This window comes from Triticum urartu, chromosome 1, assembly GCF_003073215.2.
Source record: "Triticum urartu cultivar G1812 chromosome 1, Tu2.1, whole genome shotgun sequence".
NCBI lineage: Eukaryota > Viridiplantae > Streptophyta > Magnoliopsida > Poales > Poaceae > Triticum > Triticum urartu.
This window is the reverse complement of record NC_053022.1, coordinates 50,017,630-50,039,195: the sequence shown is the minus strand read 5'-3', so window position 1 is coordinate 50,039,195 and position 21,566 is coordinate 50,017,630. Positions and strand designations below refer to the sequence as shown.

The 21,566-nt window shown below is 42.8% G+C and overlaps 1 protein-coding gene across 1 annotated transcript; it reads left to right on the top strand.

The window, feature by feature from the left end:
- The first annotated feature begins 268 nt into the window (after positions 1 to 268).
- On the top strand, positions 269 to 9,405 carry LOC125546314 (probable alpha,alpha-trehalose-phosphate synthase [UDP-forming] 2). Its single transcript, XM_048710552.1, is given in 18 exon segments — positions 269 to 1,223; positions 2,311 to 2,408; positions 2,506 to 2,894; positions 3,656 to 3,770; positions 3,989 to 4,090; positions 4,320 to 4,470; positions 5,244 to 5,332; positions 5,554 to 5,602; positions 5,697 to 5,797; positions 5,940 to 6,127; positions 6,266 to 6,383; positions 7,093 to 7,272; positions 7,361 to 7,480; positions 7,558 to 7,645; positions 7,731 to 7,861; positions 8,060 to 8,158; positions 8,861 to 9,122; positions 9,125 to 9,405. Coding segments are annotated over 18 exon segments (2,850 nt in total). The 5' UTR covers positions 269 to 682; the 3' UTR covers positions 9,154 to 9,405.
- Positions 9,406 to 21,566: the final 12,161 nt, after the last annotated feature.

The window sequence follows — 21,566 nt, the reverse complement described above, 5'->3', positions numbered from 1 at the left end:
AATAATCTCTGGCAGGATACTTTTCAGTCTTTGAGCTAGCATCTTAGAAATTATTTTGTATAACACATTGCAAAGGCTAATAAGGCGAAATTGTGTTACCAGTTCTGGAGAATCTATCTTGGGTATCAACAAAGCAATCTTGATTTGCTCGAGAAAACTAAAACAGAACATAAATACAGGCACGCTAGAAACAACTTGTTTCTATTTTTCTGCAAAAGGAAAAGTAAAAAATGCATGGTTATTTTCACAAAGTATGGTGGCCAGCTCATAATAACACGTAAGATAACATCACCCTGGAACGGGCGGAGACCCAGCCACTGACATAGCGGTCCCACAGCAGATGGTCTAGCACACCTCTCTAGCAATCACGTAAAAATGTTTCTTAAACTCCAACCTCCCAGCTCATAACCACGCGTAAGGTAACAGCACACCAGATCAGCGGCTAACCCAGCCACTGACAAGTCGGTCCCACACCAATAGTTCACTGTATACCCTTACCCAATCGCGTAACAATCATTTGTGAAACTAGGCGGCGCGTCTCGTTTCCGTTTCTTCCAGAACACGGTATATACAGAGACGAGCCGTTGCGTTTGCGCCGCGGAGACGGGCCCCACAACCACCGCCGCGGCAAAGCCAAACCCCTCCCCACCCCCACGCCGTCGCCCGCCAACTGCTCGGCGGAATGCTGCACGCGCCGCCGCCGCTGGAGGCGGCCGGGTCGCCCGTCGCGCATAACCGCTGCCTCCTCCGCGACCTCGGCGGCCATGGCGCGGTGCCGGCCGACCCCTCCGCGCTCTACGGCGCCGACGCGGCCACCACCCAGTTCCTCCTCGAGAGGATTCTGCGGAAGAGGGGCACCGCGCGCCGCCTCGTGACTTCCTCCTCCTCTCCAGGTTCCTCCTCGGTGGGCGCAGCGGACACCGACTCGGGCGAGCCCCAGGACCCGGCGGTGTCCGCCCATGGCCTCGTTCCGGTCTCAGGCTCCCCGGATCGCGCCGACCGCACCCCCGCAGCTAGCGGTCCAGGCACTTCGCCCGCCACCGCGCTCCACGGGCCCCTCGAATCAACGGCGCAAGTCCCCGCCAGCCGCCTCTCCGCTCATCTAGGACCGGGAGGTCGCATACTGATCGTGGCCAATCGGCTCCCCGTCACGGCCAAGCGCGACCCGGTTAAGAAGTGGGAATTTCCGAGCAGCTCTGGCGGTCTCGTCAGCGCTCTGCAAGGTAATCCCCCTGATCGAGAACCCCCACGTCTTTTTTCTGGCGATGCGATAAGCTCTGTGCTAGGTTGCCACGATACTATATGCTGGGTAATCCCCCTGACCGAGAACCCTCACGTTTTTCTTTCTGGCGATGCGATATGCTGTGAGCGGTTGGCAGGATACGAATATGGTGATATGTCCATTTTTCATAAACGCAGATCTGGTGATGTGTTAGTATATCTGCAGTTAGTACATAGATCAGTGATTATATGAAAATAATATGGCAGTTTAGGAATACTATTAAGGTGATAGAAACATGGAAAATGCACCATAAATATGATCCTAATTTTCTTCAGCTGCTGCAAGTTCAACTTGAAGCTGTCGGTCACATGAGGGCATTATGTGATCCCCTTCTTGGATATCTTGAGAAAATGTGCTTGAACTCTGTTGTAGCTTCTTCTGTATTCTTATGTACAATACTTACATCAGAGTCAACCATTTCCTCCACGTCCTGCATCTGTCTATAATCTCTCATGATTCCGCAAAGGCCTATCGCCTAGATTATTTGCTAGCACATCCGTGTGAGGCACATATAGCAGTAGACAATGAGAAGACCTATTTTAACAGGCAAGGACACACGGCAGAATCTCAAACTCACCATGGGTAAGAAAAGGTCGTTTAGATTTGCTGAGTGGAGCACCAGAGCACTGTTTCTCTTCCTAAGTCCGCTGCTAGGTCAGGATGGAGGTGTGGGTGTGTGAGAATGAAGCGAGGAAGGGGCATGTGTTGTTGTTTGTATGGGCTTTAACGTATTAGAAAGATATGGGGGCTGTATCCCACAGGTATCTGTTAACTTAATTTTCTAGAAAATAGAAAATAGTCTGATGCGTATGGGATACCTATCTTCGCGCATCTGGATGTATCCAACCCCCGCATGCTAGTTTTATGCCCTATCTGAGCTTTGTATGCTGTGAGCCCCCATGATGTTGTTTTTTTTGTTTTTATATGATGTGATCCGAGCCCTCAATCAGAAGCTATTTTGTTTATTGACAATGTGATATGCTGTGAGTCATGATTCTGAAGCAATGTTGTGAATTGTGATGTCACAGGTGTTAAAGACGAGGAACTGATGTTTGTCGGCTGGCCTGGCGTCAGCGTCACCGACGACGACGACCAAACATTCATCAAGAATGAGCTATTTAAGAAGGTTGGTTAAATTCTCACAAACCCATGTAGTCTTTGATGTTGTAGATGCGTAAGTGGTGATTTGGTTGGGTTAATCAACATTGTTTCTGTTTTTTAAGAGGTGCGTACCTGTGTTCCTGAATGAGGAGTTAATGGACCAGTACTACAGCGGGTATTGCAACAACATTCTATGGCCGCTCTTCCATTACTTGGGGCTTCCACAGGGGCACAAGGTCAATAAGACAAAAGACTTTAAGTCACAGCTTAAGGCATATACTGAGGCAAACCAGATGTTCGCGGATACTGTGTGCGGAATCTCTAAGGAAGGGGATATCATATGGTGCCATGACTACCATTTGATGTTACTTCCCAAGTTATTGAAGCAGTTCAACACGAACATGAAGGTGGGCTGGTTCCTGCACACACCGTTTCCCTCATCTGAGGTTTACCAGGCATTGCCGAACCGCAAAGAGCTGTTGCAGGCTGTGCTTGAAGCTGACTTAGTGGGGTGAGTCATCTCCCTCCACTTCCTAGATTTTTTGCTACTGAAATTCAGACATTAGCTAGGAAAGAGGCAGTAGTTGGATCATAGCGATTTGGGTTTAAAGGATAGCAAGGGAGCATCCCAAGTACACAGCAACCCAAGTGAGCAAAGGGAACATGACCTGTGCTGTTTGGGTTCTGGAGAGCCACCTGTTCCTTCCTAGCAGCTCAGCTTCCACATAAGTCCAGCCACGAGACAGTGCAGTCCCCACTCCTGCCTTCAAGGATGAGGTTGTTATTGTTTGCTCCTAGGGTGATGCAGGAAGGGAGATGGTGGCAACACGACGGTTGGGAACATGAACAGCAATGGGTTAGGGTGGGCTAGGATACCATGTAGTCCTTGGGGGGAAGTCTCCGTGTCTCTCCACCAGGGAGAGCACCAGGTTTTGCACATAAGCCCAATCAAATTGCATGTCTTAATGTAGTGGTTGTTTACTATCATTAGGTGTGCATTGGTCCTCACAAAGTTATTTTCCCCTGTAGTGATATTGTCTCTCTTCTCTGTTCTCCAACCCCTCCCAGTGCTGCCAGCACCCAATCTTTAAAGTGTGTATGGAATGCCTGGTAACTCCTTGGCGAGCTAGGCGCTAGGCAGTGGCAAAACACACAATTTATGCCCAGTACTTATTTGAACCTTGTGATTTAATCCCACTTATAATTTATAGGAAGTATCAACTTCCTATAGTGCAGGGATCCTTTCATGTGTACTCATGCTTCCTTTTTCAGGTTTCATACGTACGAGTATGCGAGGCACTTTGTGAGTGCTTGCACCAGTCTGCTGGGTCTTGAGGGTCGCCTTGGAGGCATTGAGTTTAAAGAAAGGATTGTTAAAGTGGATGCTGTACGTATGGAAACTTCAATTTTTATTATTTTATTATCTTATCTGAAACTTTCAAGATGATTTCCAATGTTGTTAATACAACATCAACTATCATGTTGTACATGCTGACTTGTTCATCATGATATCCGAATCTTATCACCATTCAGAAGATTTGAAATTATTTGTTTATACATGCAAGAATTGATTCTGTTTAATACTCACTATGTTAAAATACCTAGTTTCCGATCGGGATAGACGCTCAGCATTTTAAAGAATCTTTGGATCGTGATGCAGTCAAAGTGAAAATAACTGATTTCGAATCAGTTTTTGCTGGTCGAAAGGTATGAACATACTTTCTATAGTTCTAAGTTGTTTTTGAGGCTTTGTGTAACCCAATATGGATAATCGTCGTCGACATATATTCATGCGCTGCAAAACAAAATGTCATACCACCAGATGTTTGTATCACCTCAATAGTTGGCTCTTTAATTTTGTTTGGCAATCGTACACACATCTTGATTATCAACAATTTATGTTATTTCCATTCATTGTTGTTTGCCAATGTGAAAGGTAATGCTTGGTGTTGATCGGTTAGACATGATTAAAGGACTTCTGCAAAAGTTATTGGCCTATGAGAAATTTCTTGAGGAGAACAAGGGTTGGGAATCTGAAGTGGTCCTTGTGCAAATTGCTGTGCCAACTAGAACTGACGTACCTGAATGTAAGGTCCATTTCTTGGGTTGTTTATAATTGTTTAATGCCCCCTACACAAATAACTTGTAGGATTGAGATGCTGAATATTTTCTTACTTGAATGAGTTTATAATTATTACCAGTACAGTGTGATATTATGCTTTTAGAACATGTGTACTAGTACTTTCTAGTGACAAGATAAAAAATGCTTGATTAAGGTTTAAGGGTCTCAAGTCTGAAGATAACAAGATTACATGCGTAATAATTATATATTTTTCAACACATAGAGATTTTTTTATTCTCTTATTTTTAGACCAATACTCTAATATCACATAAATAGTTGATATTTTTTAATTTTGCATCCACAAGTGGAGTATTTACACTGATTGACTATTGATTAGCAGAATTACATCATTTTGGTATTTTTACCAAGAAAGAAAGGTGATTTAACATTTAGGCATAGCTGCATAGGATGGTCAATATAGGCAGTTTTTAGTCTTCAGATTTAACTTTTGCTATCATGTACTCCCTCCGTAAAGAAATATAAGAGCATTTAAATCACTACTTTAGTGATCTAAGAGCTCTTATATTTCTTTACAGAGGGAGTACTAACCACTAGCTGCACTTAGCATAATTATTTCTGCCAAAAACACTCATGGCATCCAGCAGTTCATCCGAAATGTGACCAAATATTTGGAAAAACTCTAGTGATAATGCTTCTCTTTCTAGACCACAGGACTAGCTGCACTTAGCATAATTATTTTTCCATGTTTGTTAATGTTTTATTTACTCATATGAGCAGATCAAGAGCTGAAAAGTCAAGTGCATGAAATGGTTGGACGTGTAAATGGAAAATTTGGAACATTTAAAACCTACCCTATTATATATCTGGTTCGTCCCCTTCCCCTATGCACACAAATTTTATATCTGATTTATTAAGGACCAGTGTTTACATTCTTCTTGTAATGGACTAGTACTTAGTGAATGTTTGTATCAAAATACATTTTAATCATCACAACTACAGTAAAGATGTTAATTTTGGGCATTTTGTGTTATTACAATTTACGACCGAAATATAAGTAAACTTTTTTCTGACGTTGTTTATCTTACAGGATCAAACCGTTGAATTTGAGGCATTGTGTGCTCTTTATGCAATCACTGGTACTATTTCTTGTAAATATCTCCTTTGTGTTTATCACTTATATCATTATGTTCTAGTACTGTTGTAATTGTGAATCTATTCTGTGTTGCTCAGATGTGGCTCTGATAACATCACTGAGAGATGGAATGAATCTTGTAAGCTATGAATATGTTGCCTGTCAAGAATCAAATAAAGGTGTTCTGATACTGAGTGAGGTAAGCTGATTTTGACCTGACCGATATTTGAAGGTATCTTCTGGTGCTGATGTGGTCACTATACATTTGCATGTTGCATATTTCCCTTTTTCTTGAAATATTGGGTCAATGTCACATGAATTGCTGTTATTCCTATTTTCAGTTTGCAGGGGCAGCGCAATCTCTTGGCGCTGGTGCTATTATTGTAAACCCATGGAATATTGCAGAAGTAGCAAACGCAATAAAATGTGCTTTGGATATGCCATCTGGTGAAAGGGAGCGACGTCACAGGCATAATTATGAAATTGTGTCAGCACACACTGCACAAGACTGGGCAGAAAACTATGTCTGGTAAGGAGCGCATGCTTTACAATCTGGTGTGGAGTTTGGAACACTAGTATTCATCAGTTGACTGGATTTCTTTTTTGCCCTACACATATTATTCTTACTACCCTTGGGACTTCAATTATAGTATTTCTTTTCCTGCAGGGAGCTAACGAATGCAGTTATTAAAGCTCCGCTAGGAACAGGAGAAAGTGTCATTGGACTCCCTATTAAAGAAGTAGCTGAACAATACGCGAAATCCAAAAGTCGTTTGCTCATATTGGTAAATATTGCAACATTTCTCTTTAATTTTCCCACTATAAATTTACTTGGTCGTTTCATTCTTTCTTTGGAAAAATTTCTGATACTGACATTTTTTCAAAGGAACCTGTGAATACACACTGTTTAATGTTGTCGTGTTTGTTGCACCCATCATCTTCTATCAACAATAATGGAAGGCTTACATTGTGCCTTTTTTATTTAGAGTACACACACGTGTGCGTGCATGCATAAGCATACGTGTGCGTGTAACTTGGGGTTGCTATCAAGTATTGAAAGAAAACCAAGACATGGCGAGCCAACTGGTACATTTTTTAGTGAAAGTTAAGGTTAAGCCCCATGTCTAGAAATTATTCAAAATAATAGCGGGTGACTCACTGCATATTATAGTCTTATACGAGTTTTATAGACTGGTTTAGCTGGGCACCCTCATTTGCTTTCCTTTCAAGAAGAAAACTTATAATATGTCAAACTAGATGCACGTAATCACAATAGCGTTTCCCTCAGGAAACAGAACTGTAAAATGTGTAGTGATTTTTTGCTTGTGAGTGAAGTAAGATGTACTGATGAACTGATCTTCCATGCCTTGAGCCATCTTGTGATGATTTCTTCAGATTATGATTTATGTTTGTTCTGTCGTCAATAACTTTTGGTGCACTTTGGTATAACTTTGTTTAGTCCATAGTGCTGCTACTAACCGTGTTTCTATACAGGGTTTTAATGCGACATTGACTGAACAGGTCCAATCTTTTGAGACAAGGGCTACTGACCAAACTGGGAACACGACACTCAAGTTGGACCCTGGGTTGAAGGGAGCCCTGAAAACCCTTTGTGATAATGAGGATACAACTGTGGTTGTTGTCAGTGGTCATGGCAAAAGTGTTCTCGATGAAGTAACCTCTTAATGATTCTTATTTGCCTCTTACATTATGTATCGTCAAATCTCTGGTTGAAAATGACAAACACATTTCCTGCATGTAGAACTTCGGAGAATTTAAGATGTGGTTGTCAGCAGAGAATGGGATGTTCGTACGACAAACTGGTGAAGATTGGATCACCACACCTGAGCACCTGAAAATTGGCTGCCATGACACTGTAAAGGTGCATCTACTTGGTGAACTGTATTCTGTTGTTGCAGTTTTGTGTTTACTCTTCTGACGCATGCTATTCTTTTCCAGAAAGTTTTTGAATACTTCTCTAAAAGAACTCCAAAGTCTTACTGTGAACTGCGTGACAAATCATTTGCGTGGAACTATAAATATGCAGGTCAGTGTTTAGTTTACATTCATGATTCTTGTATCAACACAAACCAAAACGTCTATGTTTCTAATTTCATACAAATGTTCCACAGGTGATCAGTTTGGAACAAATCAGGCAAATGATATGCTACAGCACTTGGGGGCATATTCATTGTCAAATCAAAGGGGTGAGGTTATTCAAGGCAGCCGGTCAATTGAAGTGCGCCCTGTGGGAGTCACCAAGGTCAGCTCCCTTGTTGTTCTTTAATTGAAACAGGAATGATTTATTGGTTATTCTTTATGCAAGAAAAAGAAGGTACAAGGATGGAATATAATGGTTATTAGCTGTGTTTTCTAAACAGATCCTTTCTTTTTGTAAATAGAAGGATCAAACATATTGCTTGTTGGCTATGTTGTATAAACTGATTATTTTTTTGCCCAGGGTAATGCCATTAATAAAATTATGCACGAGTTAGGTCGCAAGAAAATCATAACCACTCCAGTCGATTATGTCTTGTGCATTGGCCACTTCCTTGCAAAGGTAATTCCTGAATTTTTCTCTACTGTGTTGTTTTTTATGTAAATTTAGTTGAATAGAAAGAGACAGGACAAAAAGCGAAGATGAATAATGATGCTTGGAGTCAAAGGAGATTTTTGAATTTCATAAGGCAGAAACCTATCAAAAAGTGAAGATGAATAATGATGTTTCGAGTAAAAATCAAGAAACCACCCAGTCACAACGGTTAAAGTAGAAAACAGAAAGCAAGACACAATTTATTTTGAAACAAAGAAGACAAAGGTTCAACTTAGTAATAAATCGGTTCTCCACTTTCTATTCTATATTTCTAAGTTGAGATTTTGCAGAACAACAGAAATGATTTTTTGATGTCACAGTAAGAATCATACCCAAAGGTCCAGTGAACAATTCAGTGAGACAACTATTGTGGATGTATCATAGTTAGAAAATGGAATTAGTAGAAGAGAAATCAACTTCCAATGATATGGTAGTTTTGCAATATGTATTCAGATTTCTGTTTTCATGTGTTTGCCACGTTCCTAAGTCAACAAATGTATAACCAACAATTCAGGATTTATGCATTATTATATGAAGTTTGGAATACTGTATCCTATGAATCCAGTGGGAACCCATTTCTCTCCTGTTCAATCTTGTGCTGCTAGTCATGTGATTTAGTCGGTAGCTATGCTCAAACTCAAAGTTGAATGATATTTCACCATTTTTCAGGATGAAGACATCTATACCTTATTCGACTTCGTTGTGCAAACTGAACCGGGAAGAAAGGGAAAGGAGGGGTGGCAAACAGATCGTATGAGCATCGAGTTTGACCTCAAGACTGATAAATACTTCCCATGTACTGTTGGGAGGAAACGGTCTCTTGCACGATACAAGCTTGAGGGAACTAGCGATGTCGCCTCCTTACTGCACAGTCTTGCTTCTGCTGACACAGTTGAGCATGATGGCTCGTCTCCAGCAAAGAAACAAAGAAGATAATGAATTCAGGAGCTATGAGTGAGTAGTGACTTGGCCTTTTCTCATAGACTCCGAAGGGTACAGATACTAGAAAAAAGGGTTCTTTATGTTGTACAGATACTAGAAGGAATTCTAGGCTAAGCAAAACAAAAGTGGTACAAATACTACAAAGAAATTGATTTTTTTAGATCTAAGAACTCAAAAAGGGGTTTGAGAATTCTTCGATCTGCAACTGCAAAAGTTTTGATCGATGGATGTATAGAACGTGATGCTGTAAAACTGAGGCATGATGTCACCAAAGTATGATTCTTTTGTACTCCCTCCGTCCCATAATGTAGAATGTTTTTTGACCTATATTATGGGATGGAGGGAGTAGATTTTATTCAATTGAAAACTTTGTGCTTGGAAATGCAGTGAAAAGCAGTTCACTTGTGTTGTCATGTTCCTATTTTCCTTGGAAATGCAGTGAAAAGCACGCATGTCTACTGTTCAGTACTGTATTTGTTTATGCATCTTTGCACCAATATCGAGCACCATGCCAAGTTTGTTTTCCAGGGATGAAGAAAAGATATGGCAACATAGGCTCGTTCTTCTGTCCTTAGTTTCTGGTCTTTCAAGGCAGTTGTTCATTACCACTGAATATGGCAGTGGAGCTTGTTCTACAAGTTGAGCATGCAAACTTTTAATGTGTTGTACTCGTTTTGATCCATATCGTGCTTGCTGTTGTCACTGTTTGTTTGTCTCTTTTTTTTGTGAGTAATTTGTTTTGTCTTATTATTACATGTCTGTAACGACGCCAGAAATTTATTTTGTGAGGTTTGTTCTGGACATATCAGATATGTAGTTTGTGCTAGAGAAATGTGAGTCTGGAGAAGACTACTTGCCTCGTCGGCTCGTCAGCAAATTTTTTCCATCAGCCTGAATGAGTTCTGAGCATCAAAACACCCCTGGTATCTTCTCGCACCGGCGCGTGCCTTCATCTCCGGGCAACCCGAACCAGCTCGGCGCCGGAGCAGAACCGATTGACCGCCACACGGCCACACATAAGATCTTCCACCGATGAATCAAGGCACACACCTTGCCCAGGACGACTTGAATGCTTGTTCATGCCACGCCCTGGAAACAGAGTTAATTACGCATAGTCCAAAGGCTCGAAACGGCAGCAACACAAGCAATCCCAACAACTGACTTTTCATTATTAACACACCACAAGGCTGAAAGTTCAATCATGTTATCAGGAACAGTAAGTGAAAACTATCAGCGACAGCAGGTCATAGTCTCTCGCTACCACACATTAAAAAAGAAGGTGCTGAACAGATTCACACTCTCCGCAAAATAGACAAGTCAGTTTTGTAGAAATTGTAGGATGGCTAAATATTATGTTATATTGATATGATCCTCTATGGAGTATATATAGGATACATGAGGGGATAGAGCCTTGGAATACAAGACAAGACAATACATGTTTAAACTAATTCTATCTCTATCTACTTATCTCTAACTCAAACCCAATATGTATTCTAAGGGCATCTCCAAGGCGGGCCCACAAACCGCTCGCATCCGTCTGGACCGCAGAAGCCATCCAACGTCGACTTGTATCGGTCCGCGGGGCGGTCCAGACACGATTTCTCCCTCAAATTGGAGATAAAGTTGGGGGGCGGGGGGAGGGGGTTGCGGGAGTCCGGACACCCGAAACGTAGGACTCCGACACCCCCGGTGAAGAAAATATGCCCTAGAGACAATAATAAAGTTGTTATTTTATATTTCCTTATTCATGATATGTTTAAACTAATTCTATCTCTATCTGCTTATCTCTAACTCAAATCCAATATGTATTCTAAGGGCATCTCCAAGGCGGGCCCACAAACCGCTCGCATATGTCCGGACCGCAGAAGCCATCCAACGTCGAGTTGTATCGGTCCATGGGGCGGTCCAGACGCGATTTCTCCCTCAAATTGCAGATAAAGTTGGGGGTGGGGAGGGTGTTGCGGGAGTCCGAACACCCGAAACATAGGACTCGACACCCCCGGTGAAGGAAATATGCCCTATAGGCAATAATAAAGTTGTTATTTTATATTTCCTTATTCATGATAAAGGTTTATTATTCATGCTAGAATTGTATTGATCGGAAACTTAAATACATGTGTGAATACATAAACAAATACCGTGTCCTTAGTATGTCTCTACTAGACTAGCTCGTTGATCAAAGATGGTTAAGGTTTCCTAACTATAGACATGTGTTGTCATTTGATAACGGGATCACATCATTAGGAGAATGATGTGATGGACAAGACCCATCCGTTAGCTTAGCATAATGATCGTTCAGTTCAATTGCTATTGCTTTCTTCATGTCAAATACATATTCTTTCGACTATGAGATTATGCAACTCCCGGATACCGAAGGAATGCCTTATGTGCTATCAAACGTCACAACTTAATTGAGTGATTATAAAGATGCTCTACAGGTATCTCCGAAGGTGTTTGTTGAGTTGGCATAGATCGAGATTAGGATTTGTCACTTTGAGTATGGAGATGTATCTCTGGGCCCTCTCGATAATACACATCATAAGCTTGCAAGCAAACGACTAAGGAGTTAGTCACAAGGTGAAGTATTATGGAACGAGTAAAGAGACTTGCCGGTAACAAGATTGAACTAGGTATGAAGATACCGACGATTGAATCTCGGGCAAGTAACATACCGATGGACAAAGAGAATTACGTATGTTGTCATAACAGTTCGACCGATAAAGATCTTCGTAGAATATGTAGGAGCCAATATGGGCATCCAGATTCCGCTATTGTTATTGACCGAAGAGGTGTCTTGGTCATGTCTACATATTTCTCGAACCCGTAGGGTCCCCACGCTTTAACGTTCGATGACGATATAGTATTATATAAGTTATGTGATTTGATGACCGAATGTTATTCGGAGCCCCGGATGAGATCACGGACATGACGAGGAGTCTTGAAATGGTCGAGAGGTAAAGATTAATATATAGGACGATGATTTCGGACACCGAAAGTGTTCCGGAGAATACCGGGTACATATCGAATCACCGGAAGGGGTTTCGGGCACCCCGACAAAAGATATGGGCCTTATGGGCCAAGAGGGGAAACACACCAGCCACAAGGGGCTGGTGTGCCCCCATATGGGCCAGCCTAAGGAGGGAAAGGAAAGGGGAGAAGGGAAAGGAAAGTGTGGATTAGGATTTCCACTTCCTTCCCTCCCTCCCTCTTTCCTTCTCCCTCGGTTAAATATGGCAGGGGGGCGCCACTTGGGAAGGACCCCAAGTAAGATTCGGCCTACTTGAGGCGCCTCCTGGCAGCCTCCCCTCTCCCTCCCTCTCCCCCCCCCCCCCCCCCACACATATATATATATATATATACCTTTTCCTTCAGTTCGTCGTTTTCTATCTAGAGGTAACTTGTGCCTTCCTCCTTCCATTTCCTATTTTCAAGACGTAGATGGATCTAATGGAGTATGCACGCTGCATCTTTGTTGTGCTCCAACACTCGATGCGTAGCACGTGCGCCAGGATCAGAAACATAACACATGATTTGTCAGCTATTCCTCTGAATCTCAGCGTTAGGTGTAGTTTAGTTTCGAAGCGAGATATTTCATCGGGCACGTGATTGTTTTTCTTCCCTCATCGATGTAATTCCATTTGCCCATTTTCATATCACCGTGACATTAATATGTGACTCCTTTGACAAGCTAGAACGAGTACATGTTCCGAGAGAAGAATATAGCAATATATGCACTATCTTAAATAAAATAAATCATAAGCGAATAGACATATAAAATAGGGAAACCTGTTTTGTTGTGTTTGATCAGCATTCACATATCTCACTCCACAAAACAACTAACTACATTTATTAACAGAATATCAAGAGAAATGTTGTCATGATGAAGCACACTTACAACACATAATCTTCTTTATCTGATGGGAGGGACTTTTCACATATGTATAACCAACGCATATTATCAAAGTCATCCCAGTTGTCTCTTCCACAAGTCGAAAGAATTAAAAATATTTATCTTACTACATACAACGCGAAAGTCACCGAATGGGTTTGGTCCGTCTTTTCCTGATCTTTGTTTGTCCCCCCAAAAAAGGCGTGAGAGGACGTTGCAGATGTCCGGGACGGACACGACTTCTTCTAACGCTAGTTGATAGAGCATTATCTACAACCCTGAAGCGAACTATGAAAAAGAAATCTAGCAGTCTCTTCCAGCAATGAATTGTAGCAGGGCTTGGTCTCGAAAGGTATAGATACCGCCAGAAGCTTGGAAAGAAGAAGGAATGTCGACCTACCGCTCCGTGGGCTTTGAACCTTGCCTTACGTAAAGGAAATTAGTACGATTCACTTCTGGATTTGAAATCACTGCTTATACCAGGTATTGGGCATACAAGAACATTCTGTAGTATTAGTAAGAGGAGGAAGGGTTAAGTATCTAACGGGACTGAACTGAATCCGACTTCTTGGTAGCCCAGTGGCTTTTGGTCCCCATCGGAAAGTGCTAAATGGATTGCTCCTTGCCCAACGACAAAAAGAAAGAAATTTAGGAGAGGATTGATAGGTTTTCAACCTTGTCAAATTCTGAACCATCAACAGATTGACACTCACCTATTATTTTTTTATTATAGAAACACGAAGATAGTCCTGCCCACACACATTTGGGATTTATCAATGGATGCAATCAATGTATAAGTCTTCTATTTCCTGGATCAGGCTTAGTCTACATTAATATGAACAAATGCAGCTATAATTTCTTTCTACTTAATATGATCAACGAGTGTAATTACAATTTACATTCTTTTAGGGATAGTGCTTACAGTTTACAGAGATGCAGCGAAAATGAGCCACCGACAACACTAGTAGAAAAAGGGGCTTTCGTTCGGGCCTGGCCAGCCCATTAGTCCCGGTTCTTCCACGAACCGGGACCAATGGATGAGCCCAGGGGGCTGGCCGGGGCCTCGTGGGCATTGGTCCCGCTTCGTATGGACCCATTTGTCCCGGTTCCACGCGCGAACCAGGACCAATGGGCCTCGCTCCTGGCCCACAAACATTGGTCCTGGTTCTTGGCTCGAACCGGGACAGAAGGCTGGGCTTTAATCCCGGTTCCAGCCATGAACCGGGACAAATGAGCTGCCTATATATACCCCCTCGCTGCAGCAAAGCACTCCACAGTGCTCTGTTTTTTCTGGCCGGTGAGGAGAGGGCATTTGGGTGCTCTAGCTCACCTCCTATGCACACGAGGTCTTCGATGAAATGCCCAAGCCACGCTAGTTAAGCCTCTCCTCTCGAAGCTCGACCTCCAAACTCCATTTTCCCCAAGATTTGTCTAGTTTTAGCGGTCCGTCCCGTCCCGTCCCCGTCTTCACCGCCGTCGATCGCCCGCGCCAATCTCGTCGCCTGCACCACTGTGGTGAGCCGCTTATCTTCTTCTGAAATAAAAAAAAATCCTTACTTTAGATAGATACTTGTCTACTTTTCTTACTTTTATTATTGCTTGTGCATATATAGTGCGATGGTTTTGGTATCCGCCCCCGTCGGCCCTCGTCCTGGCTATGATTCGGATGTGGTATATATTACCTTTTATAACTATTTGGTTCATTTATTGTTTATGAAAATTATGCCCATCAAGTTGACATAGATTTTATTTATGTAGGAGGTAGTTGAACCGGAAATTCCAACCGACCCTATTGTCGAGAGGTCAAATTTAGTTGAAGAAGAAAACAATTACTTGAAGGAAAAAATAAAAAAATTGAGAAGGAGAAGATGATATTGGAGTTGCATGTTGCGGATGTCGTCGATGATCACAAGATCAAGATGGATGCAATGCGGTTGAAGATGAGAAAGATTAGAAAATATGCCATTCATACCGAGGCTTGGTATCATTATGCCGTTGGATCAATTTTTTACCTTGGTTGTAATTATGATCGCATTTATTGTTGCATTGAAAGGTTTCACATAGTTTCAATGTATGGTTTAACTAGATGCTCTAGAGAGCTATATTTTGTTCAATGAGAACTATGTATGTACTTTGTTTTTAATGTGATGATGAACTTTTATTAATTTGATCACTTATCTATCCATGAGAGCTATATGTACTAAATTGATGATGTAGCTTTGAATGGTGCATTTTATACACGAAGTGCATCTAGTTTTTTCCGTAAGCCTCTCTACTTTCTTGCGCATGCTATGTGGGTGAAATGATGATACCATGCCAACTTTCAACCTTTTCAGAGTTCATTTGTAGTGCTTTTTAATTTCAGGGTCTTATAGCTCAAAATAATCAGTAAATGCATGAAAAATAATAAATGAAGTCAGAAAGGGTTGAAAATTGATGATGTGGCTTTGAATGGTGCATTTTGAACACAGAAAAAGTATGGAGTTCAAATAAGTTCAAAAAAAAAATAAAATCCCTTTGTAACAGATGAGTTTCCGTATAAAACCCTGATACTTCGAAAGAGATTGTGCATTTTGTACACGAAGTGCATCTAGTTTTTGCCGTAAGCATCTCTACTTTCTTGCACATGCTATGTGGGTGAAATGATGATACCATGCCAACTTTCAACCTTTTCAGAGTTCATTTGTAGTGCTTTTCAATTTCAGAGTCTTATAGCTCTAAATAATCAGTAAATGCATGAAAAATAACAAATGAACTCAGAAAGGGTTGAAAATTGATGATGTGGCTTTCAATGGTGCATTTTGAACACGGAAAAAGTATAGAGTTCAAATAAGTTCAAAAAAATGAAATCCCTTTGTAACAGATGAGTTTCCGTATAAAACCCTGATACTTCGAAAGAGATTGTACATTTTGTACACAAAGTGCATCCAGTTTTTGCCATAAGCCTCTCTACTTTCTTGCACATGCTATGTGGGTGAAATGATGATACCATGCCAGCTTTCAACCTTTTCAGAGTTCATTTGTAGTGCTTTTCAATTTTAGGGTCTTATAGCTCAAAATAATCAGTAAATGCATGAAAAATAACAAATGAAGTCAGAAAGGGTTGAAAATTGATGATGTGGCTTTCAATGGTGCATTTTGAACACAGAAAAAGTATGGAGTTCAAATAAATTAAAAAAAAAACAAAATCCCTTTGTAACAGACGAGTTTCCATATAAAACCCTCATACTTCGAAAGAGATTGTCCGTTTTGTACACGAAGTGCATCCAGTTTTTGCCGTAAGCCTCGCTACTTTCTTGCACATGCTATGCGGGTGAAATGATGATACCATGCCAACTTTCAACCTTTTCAGAGTTCATTTGTAGTGCTTTTTAATTTCAGGGTCTTATAGCTCAAAATAATCAGTAAATGCATGAGAAGTAACAAATGAGGTCAAAAAGGGTTGAAGATTGATGATGTGGCTTTGAATGGTGGATTTTGAAAACAAAAAAGTATGGAGTTCAAATAAGTTCAAAAAAATAAAATCCCTTTGTAACAGACGAGTTTCCATATGAAACTCTCATACTTCGAAAGAGATTGTCCGTTTTGTACACGAAGTGCATCCAGTTTTTGCCGTAAGCCTCTCTACTTTCTTGCACATGCTATGTGGGTGAAGTGATGATACCATGCCAACTTTCAACCTTTTCAGAGTTCATTTGTAGTGCTTTTCAATTTCAGGTTCTTATAGCTCAAAATAATCAGTAAATGCATGAAAAATAACAAATGAAGTCAGAAAGGGTTGAAAATTGATGATGTGACTTTGAATGGTGCATTTTGAACACATAAAAAGTATGAAGTTCAAATAAGTTCAAAAAAATGAAATCCCTTTGTAACAGACGAGTATTTTTTAAACTAAAATTATATAAAATTCATGCCACTGAAATTATCAAAGTATTTTCTGTTCAAAACATAAAAAGTAGAAAGAAACAAAATAAACTTTAATAAAAAGAAGAAACAAAATAAAATAAAATAAACTTTAATAAAATAAATAAGTAGAAACAAAATAAAACAAATTAAAATTTAATACAATAAATAAGTAGAAACAAAACAAAATAAAATAAAATACATTAAACTTTTATAAAATAAAGAAGTAGAAACAAAATAAACTTTATAAAAGTAAAATAAATAAACTTTAATAAAATAAATAAAATTTAATAAAATAAATAAAAATAGCAACACTAAGGTTTTTTGTTGTAAATAGAAACAAAATAAAATAAATAAAGCAACAAAAAAAAGTGCCAACTACTGGGCCACCACGGCGTGAATACGACTAGAAACCCTACATGGGCCAGGATTCAGGCCCACAGAAGGCCCAGTAGGCCCATCAGGCATAGCAGTGACAATTAGGCTCGTAAGCCTGCAATCGAGAGGAGCTCGAGAGGGGTGCGGCAGTGGGACTTATAAACCACTCCGCGCCCCTCTCAACTAGCGAGGTGGGACTAAAGTTTTGGCCACGGGGAGCACGAGGCCTTTGGTCCCGGTTGGTGCCACCAACCGGGACCAAAGGCCTCCGCTTCCCGCCCTTTGGGCTGCTGAAAAGAGACCTTTGGTTCCAGTTGGTGGCACCAACCGGGACTAAAGGGGGCATTGGTACCGGTTTGTGCCACAAACCGGTACCAATGCCCTGGGTATACAAGAAAACACTTAGCAGTTTCGATGAAATCCATCACTTCTTCTCCCCCGACGCCCTTGCTCCTCCCCGTCGCAGTCACCGCTCGACGCCCCTGCTCCACCTTGCCGTCGCCTCCGCCACCGACGCCGTCAGGCTGCTCAACGTCGCCGTCGCCGCCGCCACCGACGCCGTCAGGCTGCTCAACGTCGCCATCGCCCCCGCCACCGATGCCGTGAGGCTGCTCAACGTCGTCGCCGCTGCCGCTGACGCCCTCTGCCTCGAGGCGCCATCGACCCTCGCGCCCCTGCCGGCCCCGACGCGCCGCCCCCTGTGAGCACCAGCCTGCTCCCGCGCCCCTCCCCTGTCCCGCGCCCCTGCGCCCCTACCCTGCCCCGCCGGCGCCGGCCCCTCCACTGTTCCTAGCTAGATGTTTTTACATGTTTTTAGGTTATTTTAGTTTATGTTTAGTTTAGCTTTAAGATTAGGAAAATTTCGAATGTGTAGTTATATTTATTTAGATGTCTAGTTAATTTAGATGTTGTAATTTGTTCATAAAAATTGTGCACTTTTGTATAGAAACTTTAATTTTTTTTCATATGTACGAAAATGTAGAGTGAAAATTTTTATATATGCAAAAGTTACATTTTTATAAAAGTTTTATATATCTAGCTAGGAAAGGAAAGAAGAAGAAAAAGAATGAGAGGAAAAAGGAAAATAAGAAGAGGAAGAAAGGAGAAGAAGAGGAGAGGAAGAAGAGGAGAAATAAATAAGAAGAGGAAAAAAGAAGAAAAATAAGAGGAGAAGAAGAAATCTATTTTCTCTTCTTCTCCTCTATTCCTTTCTTCTTCTCCTCTTTTTTTTTCTTCGTTGTCGATATACCCCATCCCGATAACTTCGTTTAGTTTTAGGATTATTTTAGTTTATGTTTAGTTTAGGATGAAGGAAAATAAAAAGGAGAAGAAGAAGAGAGGAAGAAGAGGAGAAATAAATAAGAAAAGAAAAAAAGGGGAAAAAAGAGGAGAAGAAGAAAGGAATAGAGGAGCAGAAGAGAAAATGGAAAATAGATTCCTCTATTTTCCATTTTCTCTTCTGCTCCTCTATTCCTTTCTTCTTCTCCTCTTTTTTTTTCTTATTTTTTTCTTCGATCTTCTCCTTTATTCCTTTCTTCTTCTTCTCTTTTTATTTCTTCTTCGTCTTCTTATTTTTTATCGGGTATGTCGTTGTCGATATACCCCGTCCCTGATGGTCACCGAGGGGTCGGGGGTCGCCGAGGGTTCGAGGGTCGAGGGGTCGCCGTATGTTGTCGTTGTCGATATACCCCCTCTCGACCGTGATAACTTATACCACGCGAGCACCCCCCGGCCCTCTCGCTCGACCAAAACTCTCGAGGACACCCAAACCCTAGAAAAAAATGATGTTGGTCTCCTACCCCCTCCCGCCGCGCTCCTACCCGATCGACAAACTCTCTTGAGGCCACCCAAATTTACCAAGTTAAAAGAGCGTTGTCGTCGAGGCCACCCCAAACCCTAGAGAAGTGTCGAGGCCAGGCCACTAATATGATTCCTTATTGTGCTTAGCGAGCTAGTTCAACGTTTGCCACTAATATATCGATCTGTCATGTTTGAATAATAATTGCCATGTTGTAAATATTTGCAGAAACTATGGATCCGCACCCCCGAGACAAAGCACATGAAGCGGTGTTGGGGAGATAATCGCACACGTAAGTGATGCCGTCTTGTCATTTCTCAACGTCACATGCACTGATTGTCTGGAAACACAGGATGAAGAAGCAGACCACGACGATGATGATCAAACAATGGAGGAGGAAGGACACCATGATGAGGGCTCCGGTGACCGAATGGAGGGGGAAGGACACCGTGATGATGGCTCCGGTGACCGAACGGAGGGGGAAGGACACCATGATGACGGCTCCGGTGACTGAACGGAGTCCAGCCAGGTATATATATATATATTAATTAATTAAGCATGTGCTGACTATAGCTAATTGATGCATTAATTGTTTTTGGTATGTACACATATTAACTCTCTTATTTTTCTTATTTTCTAGCCCTCCAGATCGAGCAACACTTCGATAACGAGACAAGGCCCGAAGAGAAAGTTGCGAACGGATGAAAGGTACACGATCGTCGAAATTGATCGCGTTGGCCAACTGATTGAACCCCTCCGGACCAAGCAAAAATTTAATGCTCAGTGCGGGGTTCTAGTTAGGGACATGATCCCGATCAGCATCGAGTAATGGTTGAAGCCTAAGGACAAAGACTCTCAGGTGTCTTATGTCAGTGATAGGCAGAAAGCTGATCTTTGGACCACGCTGCAGGAAAATTTCACCTTCCCGCCAGAGGAGGATCCGGAGAATCCAGTTAAAAAGCCAATGATCAAGGCTTATGCCCTTAAGAAGATGGCCGAGCTATTCAGGAGGTGGAAGAATGAGCTGAAATCATCGTTTGTCGACCAAGACAAGACTCTAGAATTCATCGGCCGATTTGAGAAGATCAAAGATCAGTGGCCCGCATTTTTCACCAAAAAGAAATCTGAGAGAGCAGCGAAGATGTCAACGACAAACAAGAAAAATGTTGCAAAGAAGAAGCATCACCATCGCACGGGGTCAAGTGGCTACCTGAAAGCCCGGCCATTGTGGGACAAGGCTGAGAATGACCTCATTGCTAAAGAGATCGAACCAGAGACGCGACGCTGGCCAGACCGTTGCAGGACTTGGTTCTTCGGGGTTGGGGGAAAATTGGACCCTGTAACAGGGAAGTGTGTTTGGACCAACGAGTAGCTGAACACACCCATCGTGAAGCTTCAAGAGTATATCGAAATGGCGCAGCAAGGGACGTTCATTCCGGACAGAGAGAACGACGAGCTCACAGAGGCCCTCGGGAATCCTGAGCACCCCGGACGGACACGAGGCACGCCAGGCTCCCTTTCGTGGAAGGCTAGATTTCCCGACGTAGGCGGTGACAAACGCCGGGAGAGGAAGAAGAAAAAGGAGCTGACCCAACTACAGGCGCTGCACGGAAGGGTACAAGCGCTAGAGGAACGAGACGAGGCCCGCAGCGCGCGACCTGCCGAAGCTGCTACACCCGAAGCTACCCCGCCATCTCAGCAGAGAAGCAGCGTGGCTTCCACAGAGCTGCTTCAGGAGCCTGTCTTCACGACTCCTGCTAGCTACCCCGTGGACTTAATCACAGAGTCTCACAATTTCCACCTTATGACGCAATGGATGAATATGAAAGTCAAGGCGGCTGTTGGCTCTGTTGCACGTCCTGAACCTGGCGCAACTTTTCACTGCTGGCCGATTCCAGAAGGATATGCTAGGGTGATGGTCGATGAAATCACAGAAGGATTTGAGGACCTCCAGCTTGACCACCCTACGGGTGACGGGGAGACTCAGCTGGGTTCTGCTCTGAAGACTCCATGCCTATGGCGGAAGGAGCTCATCAACCTTCCGAACTGGACGCCTCCGCCTCCAGCGAGTCAGGGCACTCCGCCTCCTCCACCGCCTCCTCCTCCGACGAGTGATCAGGGCACTCAGCCTCCTTTTCTGGCGTGTGGTGGCACTCCGCCTCCTTCTCCGCCTGCGCCGGCGTGCCCGAGCAGCTACCAGCCTCCTTCTCCGGCGTGTGGCGGCACTCTGCCTTCTTCTCCGCCTGCGCCGGCGCGCCCGAGCAGCCACCAGCCTCCTCCTTCTCCGCCGCGCCAGCAAGGCCGGAAGAGACCCGCCGCCGCCCCGGCTGCTCCGGCGTGTCGTAGTCCTTCTCCTCCGCCTCGTAAGCAAGCACGAAAGAAGACAGCCGCAGCCGCTCCATCTGCTCCGGCGTCTAGCAGTACAACCAGAGGCGGGAGGCAATACAGATTCGGCCCACCTCTCA